The sequence below is a fragment of the Betta splendens genome, chromosome 16 (genome assembly GCF_900634795.4).
Source record: "Betta splendens chromosome 16, fBetSpl5.4, whole genome shotgun sequence".
In the NCBI taxonomy this organism is placed as follows: domain Eukaryota; kingdom Metazoa; phylum Chordata; class Actinopteri; order Anabantiformes; family Osphronemidae; genus Betta; species Betta splendens.
The window spans coordinates 7,890,325-7,913,057 of record NC_040896.2 but is presented as its reverse complement, the minus strand read 5'-3'; the positions used below and the strand labels follow the sequence as shown (position 1 = coordinate 7,913,057).

General features: G+C 48.5%; 2 protein-coding genes across 5 annotated transcripts; one reads left to right on the top strand and one right to left on the bottom strand.

The window, feature by feature from the left end:
* The first annotated feature begins 49 nt into the window (after positions 1-49).
* dnase2 (deoxyribonuclease II, lysosomal) lies at positions 50-5,693 on the top strand. The gene is made up of 7 exons (XM_029128268.3): positions 50-362; positions 776-873; positions 1,040-1,214; positions 1,881-1,983; positions 2,246-2,410; positions 4,004-4,213; positions 4,422-5,693. The coding sequence occupies exons 2-7, from the start codon at positions 776-778 to the stop codon at positions 4,784-4,786; spliced, it is 1,116 nt and encodes a 371-aa protein (XP_028984101.1). The 5' UTR covers positions 50-362; the 3' UTR covers positions 4,787-5,693.
* Positions 5,694-5,781: 88 nt separating this feature from the next.
* On the bottom strand, positions 5,782-22,133 carry rgl2 (ral guanine nucleotide dissociation stimulator-like 2). Of its 4 annotated transcripts, none has more exons than XM_029128262.3 (20): positions 21,981-22,133; positions 20,094-20,263; positions 15,302-15,349; positions 15,055-15,138; positions 14,821-14,987; positions 13,797-13,853; positions 13,433-13,629; positions 13,204-13,325; positions 12,906-13,121; positions 12,187-12,290; positions 11,933-12,017; positions 10,022-10,081; positions 9,255-9,341; positions 9,126-9,158; positions 8,678-8,799; positions 8,524-8,610; positions 8,316-8,409; positions 8,011-8,238; positions 7,690-7,804; positions 5,782-7,405 (listed from the first exon to the last, which is right to left on the bottom strand). In XM_029128262.3, exons 2-20 carry the CDS (start codon positions 20,250-20,252, stop codon positions 7,224-7,226), a joined length of 2,247 nt encoding a protein of 748 aa, XP_028984095.1. In that variant the 5' UTR covers positions 20,253-20,263; positions 21,981-22,133; the 3' UTR covers positions 5,782-7,223. The 4 variants fall into 4 exon arrangements, with proteins under 4 accessions (XP_028984095.1, XP_028984097.1, XP_028984098.1 ...); XM_029128264.3 differs by having other exon boundaries at positions 13,204-13,310; XM_029128265.3 differs by lacking the exon at positions 15,302-15,349.
* Positions 22,134-22,733: the final 600 nt, after the last annotated feature.

The window sequence follows — 22,733 nt, the reverse complement described above, 5'->3', positions numbered from 1 at the left end:
CACCTGACTAAAATCTAGGACTTTTATAGAAGGACAGGACAAGAGCGGGCACGCTACGCCGCCTTTAAAACTGGGTTTACGCATATATTTTGTCAGTTTCTGCTCAGTACATCGTAGACATTATATTTTAAACGCGTTGGCTTGGATTTGTTGTATGTTTTTGTTGTTGTCATTTTCTTTTGCAGCATAGCCTCCGTTGATGGCTAGCGTTTTCCGGTCACGTGACGCCATCGTCCTATCCCTGTGCAGTAGACCCAGACCAAAACAAGCATGTAGTTAGCAGAAGGGAAACTCGCGCTGTGCCGGTTGTCCCCTATTCATGTTAGAACAAGACTCTACAGAGACAACACGATCTGGCAGAGGTGTGTATCCTGGCTAAATGAAACTTAGCTTAATTTTATTTTCCTGTCGCTTTTTAGCGTTTAGCATTAGCAAGCTGAACTCCACTGTTGTATGAGCGTCTCTGCGTTAACTGTAGTAAGTTAGGTAAGTTAGGTGGGTAGGTTACTAAACCCCTATAATCACACTTAAAAAACATTTTACATTATATTCAGTTAATTGACTGTTTATTAGGCAATTACTATAATTGCAGGTATAATCACAAATCGTGAAACAAAACATACTATAGCTCTACCCTTAGTGAAATAAACCAGTTCTTCTTGTTTTTTAAAACCAGGTGAAATGTTTTTAAATCCAATGTTCTTACTTTTTCGTTTCAGAATTTTTTGAATACTTGTCTTTTATAAAGACTAATATAATGTTTTCTTGTTCTAAGATGTTTCGGTTCTTTTTCCTGGTGATCTTATTTCTGCCACTGGGGGGCGACACATCACCAATCACCTGCTACAATGACCAGGGAGAAGCTGTTGATTGGTAAAACCCTGAAGATTATTTTGGAGAAAGCAAGCGTTCTGATTACCACTCAGAAATCATCAACATCAGCAATTTGAACACTGATGTAGTGTTCCAGTATTCCAGTATTGCACCGTGAGCACGTCAATCATGTCTTTATCTTCCTGTGTTTTTTTCTCTGGATTAGGTTCTATTTGTACAAGCTGCCTAAAGAACACGGCAGAAAGCATCCTGAAGAGGAAGGCAAGATGTATTTACTGTTGGAGAAAGGGAGCGAAGGGTGGACGGATGGGAAAGTGACTGTGAACGACACCACAGGAGCACTGGGAAGGACTGTTGGACAACTGTACTCACAAGGAAAGGTCTGCTTCAATTACACATACTGTTTGATCCTCTTGGTGAAATTATGAACCTTTAGTGATTGATAAAAAACATAATTTAACTTCACTAAAACTTTAAACCTGTGTCAGAGATGCTTGAAAGAGAACAGAAAATGTAGGATAAGAGATGTGTGAGATATAAATGCACTTAAATGGACCCTTTCTATTATACAAGAGAGTGAAAGATGAATAAAAGTGTGAGCTGAGACTAAGCCATAATAGAGACAACAGCCGCCCTACTGAGTAAAAGGAAATTACAAATAGAATATGTAACTAAACGTCTTTCACAGGGTCTGTTGAACTTTATACACACTCACTCACTCTTTTCGCTTCTTCTTGTTAGAGTCATGAGACTTCTTATTTTCACTGACTTTTGTTAAAAAGGTTTGTCGTCATCACAGGGTCAGCTGAAGAAACTGAGAATGAGAAGTGAAAACCGACTTGGAAATTAATATGCAGTTAGTTTGTCCATCTGCATCCTAAACAATACAACAACATTTATTATAATTTATACTCTACTATTACCTATTTATTTATTGTCTGTACCACAGCATTTATAGCCTTTAAAAGGAGCCATAAAACCATAAACAGCCTGCCACCGTGTGTCTTCAGTTTAATTTCATTGAGAAATCTCTGTTCTTTTCTCAGAACACAGAAGTAGCGTACATCCTTTACAATGACCAGAAACCGCCTGAAGACTTTGGTGACAGATGGGAGGACAACAGTAGAAGCAGAGAGGGGCACACAAAAGGTGAAACCTAGACCTCTCTACCTCTAATACTCCTATAGTCCATGCAGGCTGCAAGTCTACACAGTGAAGGTCCTGTTAAATTCAGCTTCATTGTGCATGTTGCCCTTTCTATTGGACGCCTAGCCAAAACAAAGAACAAGAACAGCCCTGTAACGAATAATAATGTAGTTGATAAGAGTTTAATACTCCTTGGATGTGTAGTCTGTGTCTGTGTTTATCAGAAAGTGAATAGCAAACTAAACTAACTTTGTTTGTCCCTCAGGTGTTGTGTTGCTGGATCAAAACCAGGGCTTTTGGTTAGTCCACAGCACTCCTCATTTCCCTCCTGAGCGCCAGGAAGGGGAATATTACTACCCCAGCAGCGGAGTGACCAATGGACAAAACTTCATCTGCGTGACCTACCCACTGGACCGCTTCCAGACCATCGGTGAGGGGCTGCTTACACCCTTCAGCTCATAACATTGCACCATTTCACTTTCATTTGTTACATCATTATGCTCTATCTTAACTAAAACTTCCTAACTAACTGGGCTAAATATCGCTAAAGCAACTAAATAGGCTGTAAGTTAGAATGGAAATGAATTGTTCATCCTGTCTCAAGTATCAGCTTGTGCCACCTGTCTAATTAGGAACACTCTGGTGCACTGGCTTGTTCATATAGTAAAGTTTTATATGGCAAACTATATAAGGTTTATATCATCCATTATATCGGGTGATCAGGATATTTCTGCTGGAATAATGACGTTCCTTGAGGGAACAGTGTGTGGCTTTTACCTCCTTTCCCAGGAGGTTTAGGTTCTGTTTTCAAAGCTTAGCAAGATTATGATGACCCTAAATATTTGTCTTTGCTTGTCAGGAAATTCAACACGTCTGGAATTTTGTTCAGCAGCAGCGTTTATAACTACAGCCGATATCTGTGTGACGCCTTCTGCTGTAGACATTCAATCATTTCTTACTGGAAATCCCTGTATCACCCTGACACAGACTTGTTGCCATTGCTGAGTACTTAATAATCAAGACAGGTATTGACACAACAAGAATCCCAATCCAACATAATCAGCACAAACAGGTGTCATCACCATGTCACGCACTGCCTCACTGTTCCCTGGCACTGGTCACAGTTGCTATGGCAGAGCCTGGGGTAATGTGATTAGACTGAGGTGTGTAACCATAGAGATATCTGGCCTCGCACTGTGGCAGACATTTGCTCCATCAGATTCTCACTTATCCATCTGGGACGTTGAGAACGTGACATTGTCCGGGTTGAGTTACGCAGAATATAAATGATTTCACCACAACAACAGAAAGTACTCTGCATTTCATTCCCGAGCACTTTACAGCAATCAGCCATGATTACAATCAATATTTGTTTAACATAACTACTTATGTTTAATGCATTTACTACTGAAACAAGAAGCTGATAAACATTGGAGCCCTGAAAGTAATTTACAAATACACATTGAAACAATAGAAAATTAGGAAAAGAACTCAATCAGTCATTTTTATACTGCAGCTTGTTTTCTTCTATGCTGAATGTGTTGTCAAGTTGATAAAAGCTGCTTGTGCATGGTTTGCTTGCATGCCTGCGTTTAAAGTCGTTTGTCAGTGAAAATGAAAAGCCATCAGTCTCAGCCCAAATAATAATGAGCGACATTTCACTCATCACCATAACGGATGGAAAAGGTCAAATCAGGGAACGGCTGAACAGGCTGTGTCCGATGGAAAGGACTCGCTGATGTCATCGTTTGCTACAAATGTAGGAAGGTGACTGGTTGCAGCAGAACACACTGTAATAATGGAGCAGAGCAGGCAGGTTATTTTCCTCTAACATACACTCAACTGGAGAGATTGCTGAGAAATATACAATTAAGACCTTAAATATGCGCTGTGTGGGTTGAAAGGAAGGAAAATAACCGCAGAATTGATTTGACTCATTTCCTGCACTTAACAGATAAAGTGATTTTGTCTCTGCAGCACCGTTGGCCCTTTTTCTTTCATTTTAATTTGTTTCATGCCGCAGGAGAGCAGCTGCAGATCAATCAGCCTTATGTGTACGACTGCGATGTCCCAGAGTCCTTGGCCTCCGTGGTGCCGGCTCTGGCTGAAGTGTGTGAGAAGAAACATCTGCACGGCCCACACGTCAAAGCTGTGGCCAATCGCAGTGTGACTCTGACCTCCAAGGACGGCACGGACTTCATCAGCTTTGCCAAAGGAGCTGCTTTTGATAATGGTACAGTTGGATGAATTGCAGTAGCTGGCTGGCAACGCTAGTTTTCGCCTCAGTTACAGCATCGTTACTGGTCTAAATTCCCCATGGGAGCATGACTAGGCTTAATTTGTCTATTTAAAGTGTTTCCTAATATCAGAGATGGACATAAAGTTTAAAGGGACAAAATAATCTAAACACCTTCTTATGTGTTTTCCATCCTCGCTGTCAGATCTGTACCACTCCTGGGTGGCTCCCACCCTCCAGTCAGACCTCCTGGTCCAGTTCTGGATTCGCTCCACCGGCATCCTCCCCTCCGACTGCTCACTGGGCTGGAAGGTCCTGGACATCAGGGTGATCAGCCTGGGGCAGACCATAACCTTCAAGGCCAGCCAGGACCACTCCAAGTGGGCAGTGAGTCCTGCCGCGCAGGGGGCCGGAGGAGGCTGGGTGTGTGTGGGAGATATAAACCGGAACGAGGCGGAGGAGAAGCGAGGAGGGGGCACGGTGTGTCTGCAGGACCCCACAGTGTGGAAGGCCTACCGGACTGCGGCTCAGGAGTGTGAGGGCTGTGACGGAGAAACCACTCAGTGTTGACATTCTGCAGGAGAATCTGGCGCCACATATATCTTTGTTTGATTACTTTTATATCCTGATCACTGTAGGGGAGCGTAGATGGACTCATCTGAACCGCAAACCATTCTTTAATAAGTGGATATTTGTGTGTAGAATATTTTCAGCTCTTTCAAGCAGGATGTTGTCAAAGAGTGGACAGGAGGAAGAATGGTGAATGGGGAGAAATAGAAAGTGAGAGAGTGAAGGGGAGAGGACAAGCGAGACGAGCACGGACAGTGAGACAAAAGAGAAAAAGGATGTAAGAGTGCGAAAGAGGACATGTTGAGGAGACCAACATTTTGAACTTTAACCCTTTAATTATATTAACTATTAAACCTAGTGAAATCAGAATAGTGGTTTCTTACACTCATTTTAATGCTGGAGGAGGACAAGTAGTGGAACCTGGCAGGAGGTTGAGAGGCTTGTGGTGAACATGATGCTCATTAAAAGAACGTCAAAGTTCCTCCTTAAATAAAAGCGTGGTGTGAAGTGTCCTCACAGCCGCTGGCGACCAGGAGCCAGAGAAAAGTGCTGCTTCAGTGTTTTAATCACCATACTAATTATTTTCCTAAGAGCATGTTTTAACGTATTAAGAATGTCGGGTTGATTGCACTTGAGCGTTGCACTGGAACTTTGGCCACATGGACGCGTTGGCTGCCTGTATTAATCAGACGCTGACACCGTGGGGCTGAGGAAAGCTTTAATACTTTGTGCTTCAAGCTTCTCTGCGTTTAGTGCATTTCACATTTGCTTTTCTGACAAATGCTGAAACCATTTCCTCAGTTTTTAGAGCTTTATAGCCACATGATCACACATGTTAATGCTGACTTTGCTTTTCTTGGAGATGCTGGCTGTCTTTACTTTGAGTAAAAACTAGAAATGTCTCTGATTATTTGTATGAAATGCTCCCTTGCACTGAAAATATGCTTGTATTGAACTTGGACTATGTTACAGCATGTCAGTCAAAAGCAATACAATTCATATAAAAGTCAATTTATTACCACAAAAATAGGACATCCTGTATGTAGTGCATAAATAGCTTTGATGTGAGGCTACGCAGCACTGTTGGTGACTGCATGTCCTCTATGTTCACTCAATACATTCTAATGCAAACATGGGAAGAGGTGAGCACCCTGCAGAGAAAGGCACTAAAACAATCCGGAGCTTAGCATGAAGCTAGCTCGCGTCATCTGTTATTACCCACAATCCTCCCCCCGGTTCGAAGCGCTTCGACCGCGCTCAGGCCTCGGCCAGTAAAGAGGCCTCACCAGCGCCGAGCAGGTCATTCAGAGGTCAATCAGAGGTCATAGGACTTGGGTCAACGTTGAGGTTGGACGTTTCATATTCACACTGAAGTGATTGTGTGAAGGATTCAGAGCGGAGACATCATCAACAGCGGCGAGGCTCAGCCGCTTACGCTCGGGTTAAAAGTTCAGATCTGTGAGCTCGTGGCATGTTTCCGTGATTCTTCTTGTTTACTGCATTGGTTCTAGTGTGATGAACTGGAATGAAACAGCAGTTGGTGGTTTTAAAGCCACATAATCGTTTTTAGTCACCAGGGAAAATAAATACATCGAAACCAGCTGTGTAACAGGGAATTGCCTCAGAAATAGATTTGGTTCACAGCTGCTGAAGGAGAATCAATCATCTGTAGTTAGAAGTTTGCATGCTGAATTCAATAGATTGAAAGCTCGCTCCTTTAGGTTTAAGTCTGCTTTTCCTGGAGCGGAACATCTGCTTTTGCTGAACAGCTGTAAGGCCACATGCCCCAGCTGTAGAACCAAAACCAATCCATCAACACAGACTCAGAGCTGATGGCCACAATACAAATAATAATAATATTAAAAAGGTTAATGCAGCCATAAGCTCATTAAATAAACATGAGTCATGAACATGACGGTTTGGACACATGGATGTCAAGCTCCTCCCCAGTGTAAACACATACTTGCTTACAAAATATATTATTATATACAAACATCTATATGTTGAGAAGCTCCAGTGTTTTGCTACAATGCTGTACGACCTTTAAAGCGTCTAACTAATGGAAGCAGGCATTTGGAGTTCTTTCATGCTTCGTGCCAAACAGTCGTAAATTCTTTTATGGCATTGTGGGCGATCACAGAAGCAGGTTGAGTCAAGGATCACTCAAGACTGAGGCACACAACGACAACAGCAACAGGCCGAAAGTGGCGAGGACTCGACAGCCAGCACCAAAGAGGGTCCCAGGTTCCTCTGGGCGAGAATCGAGTGCATACGTTTGGAAGAAGAGGACGCGGGACTCTGTTCTTCAGCAGCAGTGACAGCGGAATGTCCCACAAACTTGGTCTCGGCGTTTTGGTCAAACGGAGGTTTTAGCAGACTGGAATGAAGGCAGTTCTTGTTTTGAGAGTTTGTGATTCACACGAAGAAGAAGCCCGTGTCAAAATAAGGCCCTGACCAGCCTCTTGGGCTTGGCCTTGACTCTGGGGAACGTGGCGCTGGTCTCCGTGCTGACGGCGTGAAGGCCGAGAGCAGCGCCTCCTCCCTTCTTCTTCACCAGGAAGTCCACGCTCGACGACGTCATGGCGTAGAAGACGTTTCCCGTCGCGGGGATGACCAGCTCTGAAAGACAAAGAGGCCGAGAGGCTGGAGACGTGTCTGGAGTGGAAAAATGTTGGACTCACACCTAAAAATACACATATTGATTTGTTTCTAGTTAAAGGAAAGGCCTCTGCTGCACCCGAGTGGGAGCCGCAGCTGGAGATCACATTCTTCAGACAGTCTCACGTCGCTTTGTCTACGTCTGGGTGAGATTAAATCACCACCAGAGGATGAAACACATCCTCCAATACAGGCCTGGTTTCCAACAGGCATTTGAACTGAGCTTCAGAACCGCTTGGTTTTACCTTTTCCTTCTGGCAGAAGCTGGATCAGCTCATATCTGGACGCCTGCTTGGGGTCCTGACTGTGCTTTTCTAAGGCGGAGCTGATCACAGTGGGGGTCTTGTCGTTGCTCGTAACCTGAGGGCAGAGACGAGAATAACGGTGACACCGGGGCGGCTTGATGTGCACTAATGATGTCCTGTGTCTGTGAACCACAGATCTGCTACTGATGACTATCATTATGGAGGAAAAGCTCTAAGTGCAGCGTGTCGCCCATAGTTAAAACAAAGCATGTGCTACAGCCGCGCTGCAGCTGTGGCTGGACTCAAACAGCTGGACTGTACCAGGATGCTCCGGTACAGGTTGCCGTCGTGCAGGTCCATCCGGATCCTGATGATCCGCATGTCAGCTGTGGAGCCCTGGACGTTATTGTTGAGGGGGTTGTTGCCGCAGGAGGCCGACCGCCGGTGGGACTTTGTGGGAGTGGATGGAGTCAAAACGGCGGGTGTGGAGTCGGCGGGAGGAGGAGACGTGTCCACATCCAGGCAGGACACAGACGGAGACCTCATGTGCTGCAGCAGGAGAGAGGGGAGCGTCAGCGTGTGGGTGGGACCAGGCAGAGCCGCTCACTGACCTCTGACCTCTTTACCTTGGTGAGCTTGGAGAGCAGGTTATTGACGGGAGAGTGCACGTCGGCGTGGCTGTCGGCGTCGCCGGCCAGGCTGATCCGGGAGGAGCTCAGACTGTGAGCACACGAACACACAGCTGAGGCCTGTGACCGACGACCGGCTTCACGTAATGAATCACTGGGCCGTTTGCCGTGCGAGCGGGCGCTGGCCCGTGTGTGTGTCACTCACCTCGGGCACTGCGTGATGATGACGGTGGGGGGGTTGGAGCGGGGGCTCGGCTCGCTGGGAGCCTCGATGTCACTGGACAGCCTGTAACTGTGAGACAGATGATCAGACTCAGCTGGCGGCCACGTCCCGCTCCAGCTTTTCATTGAGGCCCTACCTCTCCTCCTCCCTCAGCGTGGGCACGCTGTGGTACCACTGCCTGAAGGCCTCGTCGCTGCTGAACACACAGTTCTTGCAGGACGACTGCAGCAGACGGATTTGAGCCAAGACCTCAAATTCCTGTTGACAAAGGCTGGAATCAGCTCGGAGCTGGGTGATAATAGGTGGAACGCGTCCCGTCGGCTCGCGGCGCCGTAATCGCTTGCTCCCTCAGGTGCATCGTCCCTCCTGCTCTTATCTAAACCCACCGCCTTATCGCTCTTCCTGCTGAGACTCACTGGCTCCTTTGTCACGATCGCACCCGCCGCCTGCAGCTTGTTAGCGCTGCACAAAGTGAGTTTCATTCCTGTGCTAAACTTATCAAATGACGCTTCACGAGAGCATCAGCTCAGTTTAAGGCCTCCTCCTTCAGAGGACGACGCACTTTGCTGCTGATCTCCACTCACCCTTCTCCTCTTGTCAAAGTTGATGTAGCCATTCTGCAAAGAGAGCGACAGGATGCCAGCGTTAATCACAGAGCTGAGCATCAGCATCACGGAGCATCAGCATCCAGGCTGCGAGCTGCTTCCACTTACATCCAGCCGGTCTTTGACCGCTGTGTCCAGCATGGTGAGGTCTTTGAGGAAGATCCCCAGGTACGGCACCGTGCCCTGGGCGTTGGACTGCGTTTGAACAGAGAAGGAGGGAGCGTGTTTGATTCCACGCACTGATGACCCATCCCCCCCCCCCCCCCCCCCCGCCCCCCCAGCCCCCCATCAAACCCCGGCTACAGCCCCAGTTGTGACATCAGTATCGACGTTTGCAGGTCAGAAAACACCATCACGCTCTTTTAGAATGTGATCCATTAATTCGCTTTCAGCTCGGTATTGATTACAGCTGAGCGCTTTTAATTCCAGCTTCATGTCCAGTCAGGTGTTTGTGGCAGAAGAAACCTGCTGCACTGTGTATTTAGCATTCAAGACTTACAAATAGTCTTGAATGCAGGGGCATTTCTTAAACGCTATTTTATATCTGTGCCCTCGCTTTTTACGAGGTCTTACATCATTCGTGATGTTCCAAGGTCTCCAGTAAAGGCCTGTGAGGGCGTACGACGCTTCAGGCTAAAATTTGTGGTGCTCACACTGGACGTGGGCTGGAAAGTGAGTGAAAATGTTCTTTTTAAACGGTTAAAGATCCAGTCTGATGCTGAGGTCGCTTAAAGTTTATCCTCTGGGGCAATGTTTAAAATGTTGTGGTGATGTAACCACAAAAAAGCATTTATAGATGTGAAATCTGAGTGGTTTCAGAGACATGCATTCATTTATGCATCAGTAGTGTTTGGATTGATTTAAACCTTTCTTACCTTATTAACATGTTTGTTGTTGAGCTTGTTGTCAATGTTGGCAAATTTTGACGTGCCCTCCTGCAAAACACGGACAGAGAAAGTCTGATATTTTAGTTTCAGATTTGGAACTCTGCCTTTAGGACAAAACCTCGATAGAGTCATAATTAAAAAACAAGCATTTTATCACAACTGAGCAAATAGTCTGGGGATGGATAATGTGCATTATGATGGAAACCACCACAGCTGCTGCTGAAATTCGAACTGTAAAGTCAGACTCTTATTGTGTAGGAAAAACCCCACAGCCTCATCACTTCACATCAGCTTCAAGCCTGCAGTTTCTCTATTTGTTTGGACACTTGGAGGCAGCAGAAACAAGCTGACAACGCGACACGCGTGCAGTGATCTGAATCTGCAGTGCCTCACGCTTCCAACAACCAGGACGACGCGCACATGGAGGCGCTTTGATGGAGAGCTGTCAAACACTGCGCCGACAGGGTCGTGAATAATCAGTCTCTTCCACAGACACACGCCGTCGTCTCGCAGCCTCTCTGACTCGCTGATATGAAGGCGAGCACCAAACTGCGCTGATGATATCAAAGGGCAACGCATGATGATGGTGTTTTCAAAGCGCCGACTGTGTGGATCAATTCCCTGGGGGGTAAAATGCACAGGAACCGATGCCGGTGCTGCGTCCAAACAGACCGGTCCTGACAATTCCCAGACTCGCAAAGCAAATATAATGCACATCATCAGACGCCCTCACACTTAACTGAACGTGCTGACAGAATAAGGGCGCTCCCAACCAGCTCCCAAACCGCCGATTAGGCGGCTTTGGGGTCCTTAAAGCCACGCTAAATTTCCAGCAGTGAATGTTTTCCGCTCGCAGAGACGGGACTTTAACAAATGTGGCTCAGCGGCGGTGCTCGACAGGCACATTAATAAAAGTCTGCAGCTCAAAGGCTCAGATGCTGGTCTGAGATCAGTTTAAGAGGGTGGAGTCACGTGGTTTCCCACAGCTTCTCTTGAAGGCTGATGGATATTCCTGCAGTGGGTTCTAACTGTGGCTTGGTCCAGTCCAAAGGTCACTGCATGGGTCAATGTGGAACCCTTTACCTGCAGTTCATTCAAGTAGTTTGCTGTTGTTGACAGTTGACAACAATAATTGGATGGACATTTATTTCCATCAATCAAGTCCTTCATATTTAATGACTATGGAAAAAAACTCATACTATCATCATGTCAAACATCCACTACATTATGTACCTGTACTAATTCAGTCTAACATAGTAGTGATAATTCATTTTACCTTCTATTATCAGGTGCAAATGCTCATAATGCTTGTTTTTACTTTTACTGACTGCATCCAAGAAGCTTCTCCTGGTAAACATCAGATCAACCTCAGAGTCACTGCAGCTGTAATTAATATAGTTTGGCAGCATCCAGCTCAGGGATCATGATGTTGGGGCGACTGATGGTTTTACAGTCTGGGAGTTTTTCTCATGGATTATCTCACACATTAAACAGTAATTTACAAACGGAGGCGTTGTTAATGAGGAGCGTTTGCGTACAGTAAACAGGGGTTCGTCGTTCGTCGGCCTGAGCCCAGCGGTAAAGCATCGCTCCTAATGCTCACCCACTGGCACTCGACAAAGCGTCTGCAGCGCTGGGGAGGAAGCTGCAAAAGATGCTGTGGAGGCTGTTTTTAGCAGGACTGCGCTGCAGGAGCAACAAACATCAGTCAGTGAGTAAAAATAAAGCAAGAAGCAAATCAAACGCAGGGAAACAGATGCTGAATCTGAGCTCAGAGCAGCTGCTGCTGCAGCCTGCAGGCCACCGGGCGCCTGAACCCACAGACAAGTGGTCGCAGACGCCATCGCACGCAGACGCTTTGATTTTACAAACATGAGTTGTTATCTGTCAGTCACTCACCTCCTTCAGCAGCTCCCTGCTCTGGAAGTAGTTGTCCTTCTCTGAGAAGATCTGGGACAGCTCTTCGTACCTCCTCATCGCCTCCCTTTGACACAACAGGTCCGAGATCATGTGTGAGAAAACAAATATATGTGATCTTTGTGCTCTTATGACTTCTCTCCCCACTAACTGGTTTTGTGGCTGCTGTAAAACAAGCAGCCAGAGCTGCTCAGAGCCTCCTGTGAGTGGGAGCTGAGCGCCGCTCGGCCACCGACCTGTCGGTGTCCTGCCACGTCCTCCTCAGCCGGTGGATGGGGTTGCTCTGCAGCGCCGACACGATGGCGAACAGCGAGGAGAAGTTCTTCCTCGCTCTGCACTCCTGGTGAGGTGCACACACACACAAACACACACATTAGCATGCGAACGCGCGGCCGCTTATGCTCGCTCACGGCCGCGCTGTGATGGAGAACGCCGGCAGGTTCCAGTCACGGAGGCTGAATAATGCATGGGTCCCAGCAGACACCAGTGCTGGGACTGGGACGGCGCTTTGGCTGCAAACCAGTGATGCCAAGGAACTTTACAAATGTAGTTTCAAGCTTTAAATTATTTCGGAAAATGCAGCTGCTCGTGTGCCCATGAAAGGCACAATGTTTGCTTCGGTTTACAGAAGTCAGCTAATCCATATTTCTCACTTGTATAATAGAGAATTTGAAGCAGATTTAATACTTTGCAGTTTTACTTGGGGTCACGTATCCTGTACTCACACCGATGCTGCTTATGCAAAGTTCATTTCCCCTTTCATTTCTAAAAGGTATGCTGCAACTATGTGCATTGCTCCATCTTGACTGAATACAGAAAAGCTGAGAGTAGGATTACGGTTTAGGGATCACAGCGGGTTCATTGTAGGAAAACGCAGAGCGCGCTGCCTGTTGAAGGACGTGAACCCTCGGCTGAATGCGGTTCTGATTCAAGCCTGTGTATCTTTGGGTCTGACCTCGGCCACGCTGATCCACTTCTCCAGCAGCCGCGCCCTCTGCTGGCTTCGCAGCGCTCTGTTCCACAGGCAGGACGCCATGACGGCGTTGGCCAGCTTGTTGAACTGACGGACCGTGGCCCGGACGGACCAGCAGACGCCCTCTCTGCCTTTCTTGTCCCTCTGAGACCACAGCGAGCCGAGGCAGTGGTAGGGGACCAGGCGGACAAATAGCTCCTGTGAGGGGGGTAGAGGGTGGATGTAGACGCAGCCGCTGGTCCGTCAGCATCACCAGCGACACGCGTTTAAGTCAACTCACCATCTCGATCTTCGTGAGCTGCTCAGCGATCAGCGCTGCAGGAAATCCCAGGATGGTGGCGGCTTCGAACTTGGAGGCGTCGGGTGGAGGGCTGGAGAAGCCTTCGTCTGAAAGAGACGCACCTGTTCAGATATGAACTACTGTTGCAGGCCCTGAAATCTCCGTGCTTAACAGGAATCAGCTTCTGGTTGCGGTCTGATCAGACAGTGTGTTAATATATAACACGCACCTTTGTGGGCGTCGGGGAGCAGCGCTCTCTCACTCAGCTCCTCCGCTATCGCCAGCACCTTCGAGCGGAGGTCGGCTGCAGAGGAGGAGTCCTGGGGCAGAAGGGGCGCCAGGCGCAGGAGACGGGACGGCTCCCTCAGAGTCCTGAAATCCTCCGGGTATTCCATCAGCCACGTCCTGAACACGGTGCACACGGCTCTGAGGAGACAGACAGGGAGGAGGACGTCAGCGCTGGGGCCTTGAGGGGAGATTCATGGGCCACAGTCATAAGGCTTTGTTTTGTTGCCTCCTCACATGTCTGAGGATGAAGGAGAGCTCACACACAATGAAGAAGCCACAAAGCCCTGGACGTCTCAGATACTCACTTGTTGAAGGATTGTCTGGTCTGACTCTTCTCGCTCTCGCCCGGTGGGTTCTCCAACCTGGCAACCACAAACAAAAGGTTTGAAAGCGTCCGTCGCCTGCAGTTACGTGCGTCCGAGCGGAGCTGCGTCCTGACGCTGGCTCAGGTCGCAACACGTCAGCTTCAGCTCTCCTTTCAGTTTCACCTCCACTATTTAACAGAAGGCAGGGACACAGATCCTTGAGCTGAGTTTGAAAGTCTCTGTAAAGTCAACACAACTTCACAATGAACCTCGAAAGCCAAGAGTCGACTTCCGTTCCTGCTGTGAAAATACGAGCTATTTGTACAGTAAGTTGACCAGCGTGTTTTGCAGCCTGAAGCGGCCGTTGGTATTTACTATTCAAGCAATGTGACTGAAGGCATATTTACACTGACATGGAATAACAAGGGTCTCCTGGTGAGCGCTGTTCTGGATGTGCACATGTTCCTGCAGCAGATCGCTACAGTTTAATACCTGGAAACTACCAACACCAGCACAAATGCTCTAAACCTTGGATAGAAATCAGTCACGAGATCAGTGGGACACTTTTATTTATTGGCACCAATACTGGACCCAAGCACAAAATGTGGTAGAAATAGGAAAAGCTCCACAGGATGAATCCAAATGACTAGAATTCACTTCCTGTGGAACCAATGTCAGCGTTGGTTCAGAATCTGCAGGGCTGATTCTTATCATCTAGCGCCATCACACACCTGAGGTTTGTGGTGTTCGTTACACTGCATGGCTCATGGTTTTGCCTTGTGATAAGGCCTCGTCACCAGGAAGACGTCCTGTGGATTATGGTCAGACGGCTGAACAGCTGAGCTGAACCTTGTGCTTACTGCTAATTAGCAAATGCTAGTTGTTAGCATGCTCATTTATAGCCATGCAGCCTGTCTGAAGTTCAGAATCGACTTCGGATCACTGTGTAATAAAACTCCCAGGAAACAGAATTTGACTGAGTGACTGCATTACGCAGACACACAGACAAACAGCTGATATCTACCTGTCTGTGAGGATGTCCAGCACTCTCTCCGTGGACGTGAACGACCGATAGGTGGAGAGGAAGATGGTGACGAAGGACGAGTCTCCCATAGAGAAGGAGTGCAGCAGGTGCAGCACAAGCTTCTCCTCTGTCCCCGCTTTGACGCACTGCGAGCGTGAGACGCTGGACTGGAGGAAGACAGGAGCTTAGTGTGTGTTCAGCGTGTGCAGCACTCACAGTCAGTGTGCGTCTTACGAAGGGGCTGGTTGGGCCTCCATGCTGCTGCTTGACCACCACTGTGTAGATCACTCCATCCTCCTCCTCCTCCACCACGGTGGACTGCAGAGCAGAGAGTCACGGTTAAGGTATGTGTATGTGTAGAGATAGATAGTGGTCAATGCACTCGACTGAAACCATAGAGCTACTACACGACGCCAGGTTAGACTCAGGGAAAATCCCTGACAGTTACGTCACAGCCTCAGCCTCAGTGTTACAGCCGTACCAGATCCAGAGGGCAGTACCAGGTGGTCTTCATCGGAGACGGCTCAGCCTGAGGAGGAGAGGCCCGGTTCATGAGTGTGCTGCATTCAACCAACAAGCAATGAGCAGTAAAGCAACATATGGAACAGGAGATAGTTAAGAACTGGTTACACACACTTTCAGATTTTCACTTCTTTAACCATTTTAAACTAGTTCATATCCAGGATTGAAGCAAAATGATTTACACTGAAACGCGCTCCTTCAGCTTTCGACTGTGGTTACTGATACGGGTCAGGAGCATCCACAGCTCACGTCCCGTTACAGACGGCAGATGACTCATTCCACGTCCACAGAGATAAGCAGTGAATAAAGCCTGGCGCAGCAGCAGAGACATTTTAATACCGTCAAACAACTGCAGAGATAAGACACAGTTGTGCTTCTGATGTCGCACAACTGCTTTTGGCTGCATGGAACTCAACACACGGGTTGTACAGAACAGGTTTGACTCATAACTGCACTTTATGTGTCCCAATCTGTGAAGCTCACAGTTATTAGAGATGAAGCAGGCGTGGACGCTCTCAGGAGACGACACACGACAGCATAGAAATGAATGTGATCCGGCTCAGACCCGCTACAACGCAGGTTACGCTGGTTACAAGCCTCATTTTAAAGACCCACTTAGAGGTTGCACAGATTAGCGTTCGCGCATGCAGAGCAGCGGGCCATACATTATTAATGCTGTGGAACTATCAGGCTCTGAGTTCCCCCTGGGAACATCTTTAGCATCATTAAATCATACAGCAGTGATCCTGCAGCCGCCGCTTCGTTCCAGCCGGTTTCGGTTTCCGTCCACAGGCTGAGCATCACCGCGTCGCACAGACCCGTCGTCACCAGCAAACTTTCCCACGGTGGAGAACGAAGCAGGAAAATGGCTGAGTCAGATGAAACAGCCAAACAGTGAGTCAAGGTTTTAGTCAGCAGACGGATGTGAGCAACACCTTGGGAACACGCAGCGAACAGAAACAAGCACAACATCTAGTCGGTCCCACGGCTTCATAACAGAGCGACCGCCACCAACTACAAGTTCAAAGTTACTGTAAAAAGGCAACATCGGCTGATTTCTAAAAGCGCTTGTTGTTGTTTTCCTTCTTCTTATGGAGCATGTGACGACCCATGCAGACGTATATGAGTAAAGGAGGAAGCTCATTATTCTCAGCCTCTGTGTGTTTACCTTGACTCGCGCCGATCGAAGGTCAGAGGATCCCACATGAATAGACCAAACCTGTTCTACTGCTGCCTGCACTGCCTCTGTCTCGGCTGTTTGAACATAAACCCTGTCTCTTATTCTCTCTTTCTGTTGAACACCCCCCCCCCTCCACACACACAAACAGAATAAAATAGTCACTGAAGCTACCTGCGCCTTGGCAAGTCCCGACAGGCAGCGCTCCTTCAGCTTCCTGGAAAACCTCACAATGCAAGTAGAAATAGGGTTTTCATGTCTAGCTCCTTCCCTGCGCTGCCGTCTGTTGGTCCTCGCTGCTTCCGTCGCCTCGTCTCTGCTCGTCCCACTCACACACCATACACCAGCCTGGATCTGTGTTTTTGTCCAGCTCTCCCTACGGCTCGTGGCTCCAGGTCCCACACACACCACACACCTTGAGCCGGAGCTAAGCCCGGCCCCTGAGGCTGCGTCACCTGGGCACTCCCCTCACACACACACACCCACACACACACACGCACGCACTCACACACACACGCACGCACTCACGGACACACGCACGCACGCACGCATGCACGCGCACACACACACACACACACACACACTGGTGTTGATAGGACAGCACTCATTCACCTCTATGCGCAGCGTACACACTGAAGCCCTGGACAGAATAAAGAATAAAGGCCCTGATCAGCAGACACATGCGTGACCACACACACACACACACACACACACACACACACACACACACACACACACACACACACACACACACACACACACACACACACACACACACACACACACACACACACGCAGACAAAGCCCTGCAGCCATTCCCAGAACAATGCTCCCTCTCTTTCATTCTCTCCATTCTACTTTCTCTAATAAACCAGTTTGTCTGAGTATCCTGTTTAAAGCTACACAGGTACCAGCAGCCGTTGGCAGCGAAGGTCGCGTCCGGCTCCGGACCTGAAGTCTGAGTCAGTGGTCGACTCACAGCGGCGGCACTGTCTGTGAACCAGGAAGAGAGCGTGTTTATTCTGGGAGCCAGCGACACCGCAGAGTGAAGCAACGCTAACCTGGAGCCATCACAGTGTGTGTGTGTGTGTGTGTGTGTGTGTGTGTGTGTGTGTGTGTGTGTGTGTGTGTGTGTGTCTGGGTAACATAACATACTGCATGTTATGTTACCCACACACACACACACACACACTGACAGCTTATGTCTCATTAAGCTGCACATACACACACATATAACTGTGTGTGTCTCAGAGAGCAACTCCGTCCTTCAGCCTTTTCCGAGCGTCGTCCTGTTCGAAGGACCTTTTGCCTGTTCCGTTATTCCAGTTAGAGCTGCTAGATTAAGATAGTCAGATAAACGTATGTGAAGTGGAGCATCAGTGGAGTTCGCTTTCTGACACTTAACTTTATCTGGGTCAGACACAAAGCTGCTTCTTTTGCTCAGAACATGTGTAATTTGGAGTTCAGGCCTGAACGCTGTTATTATTGGATCCCATGCGACTGTTGGTGGCACATGTAGGATTGGTTTCCATTCACTGCAGATGGGATGTTCTTGTACAGCCATGACCCCCCCCCCCCATCAGCGTGCAGGAAGCACATCATAAGTGGAGACAAACACAGGAAGCAGGACGCAGTGGAGCGAGCGAGGCCGCGTCCGCGGCTCCTTCTGGGCCGCGTGTCTGGTGCTGAAGCCTGGAGCAGGAAGCGGAGCCTCCGTCCTTCACCCTCACGCTCCGAAGGCAACGATTTCCAACCACGATGGATGAATCGCTACATTTAGAATAAAATAGAGCTGACAATAACAAACGCACACTGATGGGCTCATTTACAGCCCAGCTCCAGTCTTCCCAACAAACAGGGTCATAAAGACTCGTTTATTTAAAGCTGCCATTGTTTTTGCAGAGGCCGCGTCTCCAACCCCTTCCTTCCTATCTTTCTCTGTGCTCCTCTTCTCGCGCTTTCATCTCCGTCTCCCTCGGTGCCCGTTATCTTCCCTCTTCCAAGCACAAATACGTTACGTTCTGCTAAAGGGAGATCTAATCCTCCATCTGTGAGCTTTTTCCTGCAGAGGTAAAATGCTGAACATTCTGGTGGGAAACACACTTCAATGAAACCAAACTGCTTCCTGTCGGTCAAATGCGGCTTTAAGGATTTGTCGTGTACACACAGCAGCTACCAACCAGCCTGTTGTGTTGTGTTGTGTTGTGTTGGAGGCAACTGAGGTCAAGTTTGTCTTCGCCTCTTGTGCAAAGAGTGCGTTCTCTCTCATCTAGTCTAGTGTTTTAGCTTTTGAGATTGTTGTTGCTGACTTAAATAAAAGTTATGTTGTTTTTATGAGAAGTCAAGACCACATTAACTATTTGATTATTAGTATATAATAATTTTAAACTGAAGAAAGTTGTGACTTTTTTAAATTGGCTGAAACAACTTAAATACCTCTCAGAGTTTGTCCAATCAGGCCTTTTTAAGTAATACATGTGACCTGTGAGCCGGGCATTAATTAGCCATTAGTCTGGTCTCTCTACCTTCACTACAGTCTACTGTCGAACATCCGAAGAAATACAGAAAACGGCTGCAATTCATTCTACCTACACACAGACATCACAAACAACAATCTGTGTCATTTGACAAAAGACAAACTGTCAAAGCAACTAGAAAATAAAAGATCTTCATGCTTTTTTCTCTCAAAAGCCTCAAACTCCAGTCACGGCTGTCGCTGCAGCCTCTCACGCGTCGCGTCTCCCTCATTAAAGCAGGAGCGGAGGCTGCGTGTGATCCACCTGACGGACCGGCCTTGGAGACGAGCCGTGATACAGGACACCGCTGTGAGGGGAGAGCAGGTGCAGCGGCCAATGCCTGTGAATAATGTATGGACGGTGTCATGTGAGAGTCCGAGGGGTTCCACACGCTGCTGGGAAAAAGGATGGAGAGCCCTGACGTGTGGGTCACGCGTCGCCGGGGCAACGAGAGCCGCTCTCATAATCAACCAAAAGCAGGAAATGCTTGGTTTCCAACGCTTTTCTAACAGAGCGAAGCCTGACAACAACGCTCAACCTGGAAAAGCTCCTGATAAGATCCACAAACCTTCACGTCACTAAACATTAACAGAGGTGACACATTGTGGGAAATCCACCTGTGAGCTGCAGCTTCCTCCCCTGTTTTAGCTGCGTTCGGTGCAGGTTAGCATCACGTGGGAGGAAGCAGAGTCCTTTTTCTAGCGAGTCTGAGTCTCAGCAGATCTGATGGTTCTACTGCCGGGCCGCCAGGTTCACTGTTTCCTAACAGGTAGTAAAACAGGAAGCTGCAGCTGAGGACGATGCAAACGACGTCACCTACCGGCATTTGGTCATAAACCAACAGGTTACATCAGAGCTTTGACTCGACTATGAAGCACGCCTCATTTTCAAAGCAAATCACAGCAGATGTCTTTAAAAGCAGAGAGCAAGAAAATCTCTTCCTTGTAGTTTGGCCATGACACAAACAGGCGCTCAGCGCTCACGTAGCGTCTTCACAGGTCACAGCTGTGACAAATGCAGCTCCTGACGGATGGAGGCCAAAGGGAACCGACACAGACCTGTGCAGTCTCCAGCGGGTCGGCGCCGCTCTCCCGTCCTGATTGGTTGCTCGCGGCGCCGTTGTCCGGCGTTAGGGGCCGGTAGCCAATCAGAGGCACTTGGTCAGACTCCGCCCCCGGCAGGTCAGACCCGCCTGTTCGCAGGTGACGGGGGAGCATGGTGTCGCGTCCTGCACAGAGACAATGAGCACATTACTGTCAGAATCCAGCTCCAAACACTGAATGGTTCAGGGACAAAACATTCATTGATCGGATCTGTTGGATGTTCAGATTCCTTAGACTGAACAAACACAGAGAGGCTGCTTTTAGTTCCTGTGCTCCACATATCTGATCAAACTCCCAGACAAGTTGTGATCGGCTCCAACTCGCAGTTCTGAACCTCTGGACTATTCACACTGGCACCAGTGTGTTTCTGTTACTGTACGTTGGACTGAATGCTATCGCTAAGCTACGATTGGCTCGAACCCGTTCGTCATGTGTGTGCGTGTCGTCTGGTGCCTTGTTTTGTCGTGGCTCTTTTTCCTCATTGTTGCTTTTCTAGACACATTTCTCATCTCTGACACCAACTGGACCAACGCGTACAAACAGGACGAACGTTCGATCGGTCAGCTGATTATTGATGCCCTGTGTGTGACGTCATGAGTCTTTTCTGGTCAAGCATCACAACGTCTCTGGGTTTTGTTTTGTTTTTGTCATCGTTGGGAGTTTTCAAAAAGCCAGAGAAGTTTGTTGTTCTAAGGACTCAGTTAATCTGCATTAGTCTGTTCTAATCACTGAACAGCTGACTTCAGCTCTCTGCTGCAGCCACATCCACATCATTGAGTCTGTTTGGAAGTAGGTCATACTTGATTTGCTTAACACATTTATTGTGGCCCACAGCAGGTGAGGATTTGCATAGCACCCCCCCCCCCCTTCATTTCCCTTTCCTCCCTTTGGTACTTTGGACTGCCGTGAAGATAGACATCTAGTAAACACTGTTTGAGGAAGAGGTGTAGGAGGGACAGAGATGAAGCGCGTGATACAACGCCAGCTCCATGGAAATGTGAGCTATACTTTTACTCCGTGTCGCCCTGAAGCAGCATAATGACACCACAGTTGGAGCGTGGAGGGTGCAGGTGGAGCAGCAGGTCTCAGAACCATGAGTGGAACGGCTGTCAGAGGGCAGATCGTCTCAACGAGGCGAAGTCTCCGACAACAAACCAGTCCAGAAAGGACCGCAGCTAAAAACAACAGCGCGCCGGCACTCCCAACTTTCCATTGTGCGCTCGTATTGGACTCCTGCAGCTCTAGAGCGTCTGTACAACACTCTTGCATAATAATGTGCGACTGCTGCAGGTGTGGGCATTTTCTTTTCATTTTCTACAGGAGAGAGAAGCTGAGGGAACAGAGGACGCACGCAGCAAAAACAAGCCGTGAGCCGGAGAGTGTGAGTCCAGAGCAACGGCCGAGGCCTGAATGCGTCTATTCACGGCCTCTGACCAGAGCAAACACACACACGCGCACACACACGCACGCACACACACACACAAACACACGCACGCACGCACGCACGCACGCACACAAACACACGCACGCACGCACACACACACACACACACACACACACACACACACACACACACACACACACACACACACACACACAGCTGTAACTAGGCTACAAGCCCTATTCTGTGCAGCCAATGGATGGAGCCTGTTCCGTAGCTTTAATCCTGTGGCTGTTAAAAGTTTGTGCCGCCGCCGTTAAAACACAGGACGGTGACGGATGTGACATTTGCTTCCTACCGTGAGTCACGCCGTGACACGCAGCCCTGGAAAGGTACGAACTAAAGCACAGCATGAAGCAGAATAGAGGAAGAGAAATTAGGGAAGCTGCCGTTGAACTCACTGAGAGCCGAGGCTCATTCGCAGGATGCGCTTCCAGCCGCGGCCGTCCGGATCCACGCGGCATGAGGTGACCGCTGGCGCAGCTGGATCGGCGGCTCAGCTGAGAGCAGTCGCGCCCATCTGTGCCACCGTCACCGACAGCAACGACGAGGGAGGCTCCTCGCTAAACCTATACTCTCCCAATCTATCAGCGTCTACGCAGCGCTTCGCGGCCAGCATTCAGAGCATGATAGACGCGGGGGGGGAGAAAAGCAATCCTCGAAGAGAAAGAGAGAGGAGAGAGAAGAGAGACGAGAGCGAGAGCAAGACAAGAGAGAGAGAGAGAGAGAGAGAGAAAGAGAGAGAGGAGAGAGAGAGAGAAGAGCGAGAGCGAAAAAGGAGAGAGGAGCGATAAGAGGGACGAGGGGAGAGAGAGAAAGAAATGAAAGCGAGAGAGGGGGAGTGGGAGAGGAGAAGCAGAAAGAGAATAGAAAAAAGAGGGTGAGAGGAGAGAGAAGGGAGAAGAGCAGCGATCGAGAAAGCAGAGATAGCGCAACTACAATGCCTCTCTACCGACCTCATCCTCGCTCTCCCTCTCTCTCTCTCTCTCTCTCTCTCTCCCTCCCTCTCTCTCTCTCTCTCGCTCTCCCTCCCTCTCTCTCTCTCTCTCTCTCCCTCCCTCGGGAGGGAACCGGCAGCAAACGGATTCAGGCATCGAGGCAAAGACCCTGCTGTAGCTGAAGTCACAAATCCTCTTTAGACGTTATCATTTGTT

What these genes read in the sequence shown, in the direction of transcription:
- dnase2 (XM_029128268.3), top strand. Translation starts at nt 776, where the DNA reads ATGTTTCGGTTCTTTTTCCTGGTGATCTTATTTCTGCCACTGGGGGGC. An exon ending in CAGAGAGGGGCACACAAAAG is followed by an intron (nt 1,984 to 2,245) that starts GTGAAACCTAGA and finishes TTTGTCCCTCAG; the next exon opens with GTGTTGTGTTGCTGGATCAA. An exon ending in AGGAGCTGCTTTTGATAATG is followed by an intron (nt 4,214 to 4,421) that starts GTACAGTTGGAT and finishes CCTCGCTGTCAG; the next exon opens with ATCTGTACCACTCCTGGGTG.
- rgl2 (XM_029128262.3), bottom strand. Translation starts at nt 20,252, where the DNA reads ATGCTCCCCCGTCACCTGCGAACAGGCGGGTCTGACCTGCCGGGGGCG. An exon ending in AGCTCACGAAGATCGAGATG is followed by an intron (nt 13,122 to 13,203) that starts GTGAGTTGACTT and finishes CCCCCCTCACAG; the next exon opens with GAGCTATTTGTCCGCCTGGT. An exon ending in ACTTTGACAAGAGGAGAAGG is followed by an intron (nt 8,800 to 9,125) that starts GTGAGTGGAGAT and finishes CTTTGTCAACAG; the next exon opens with GAATTTGAGGTCTTGGCTCA.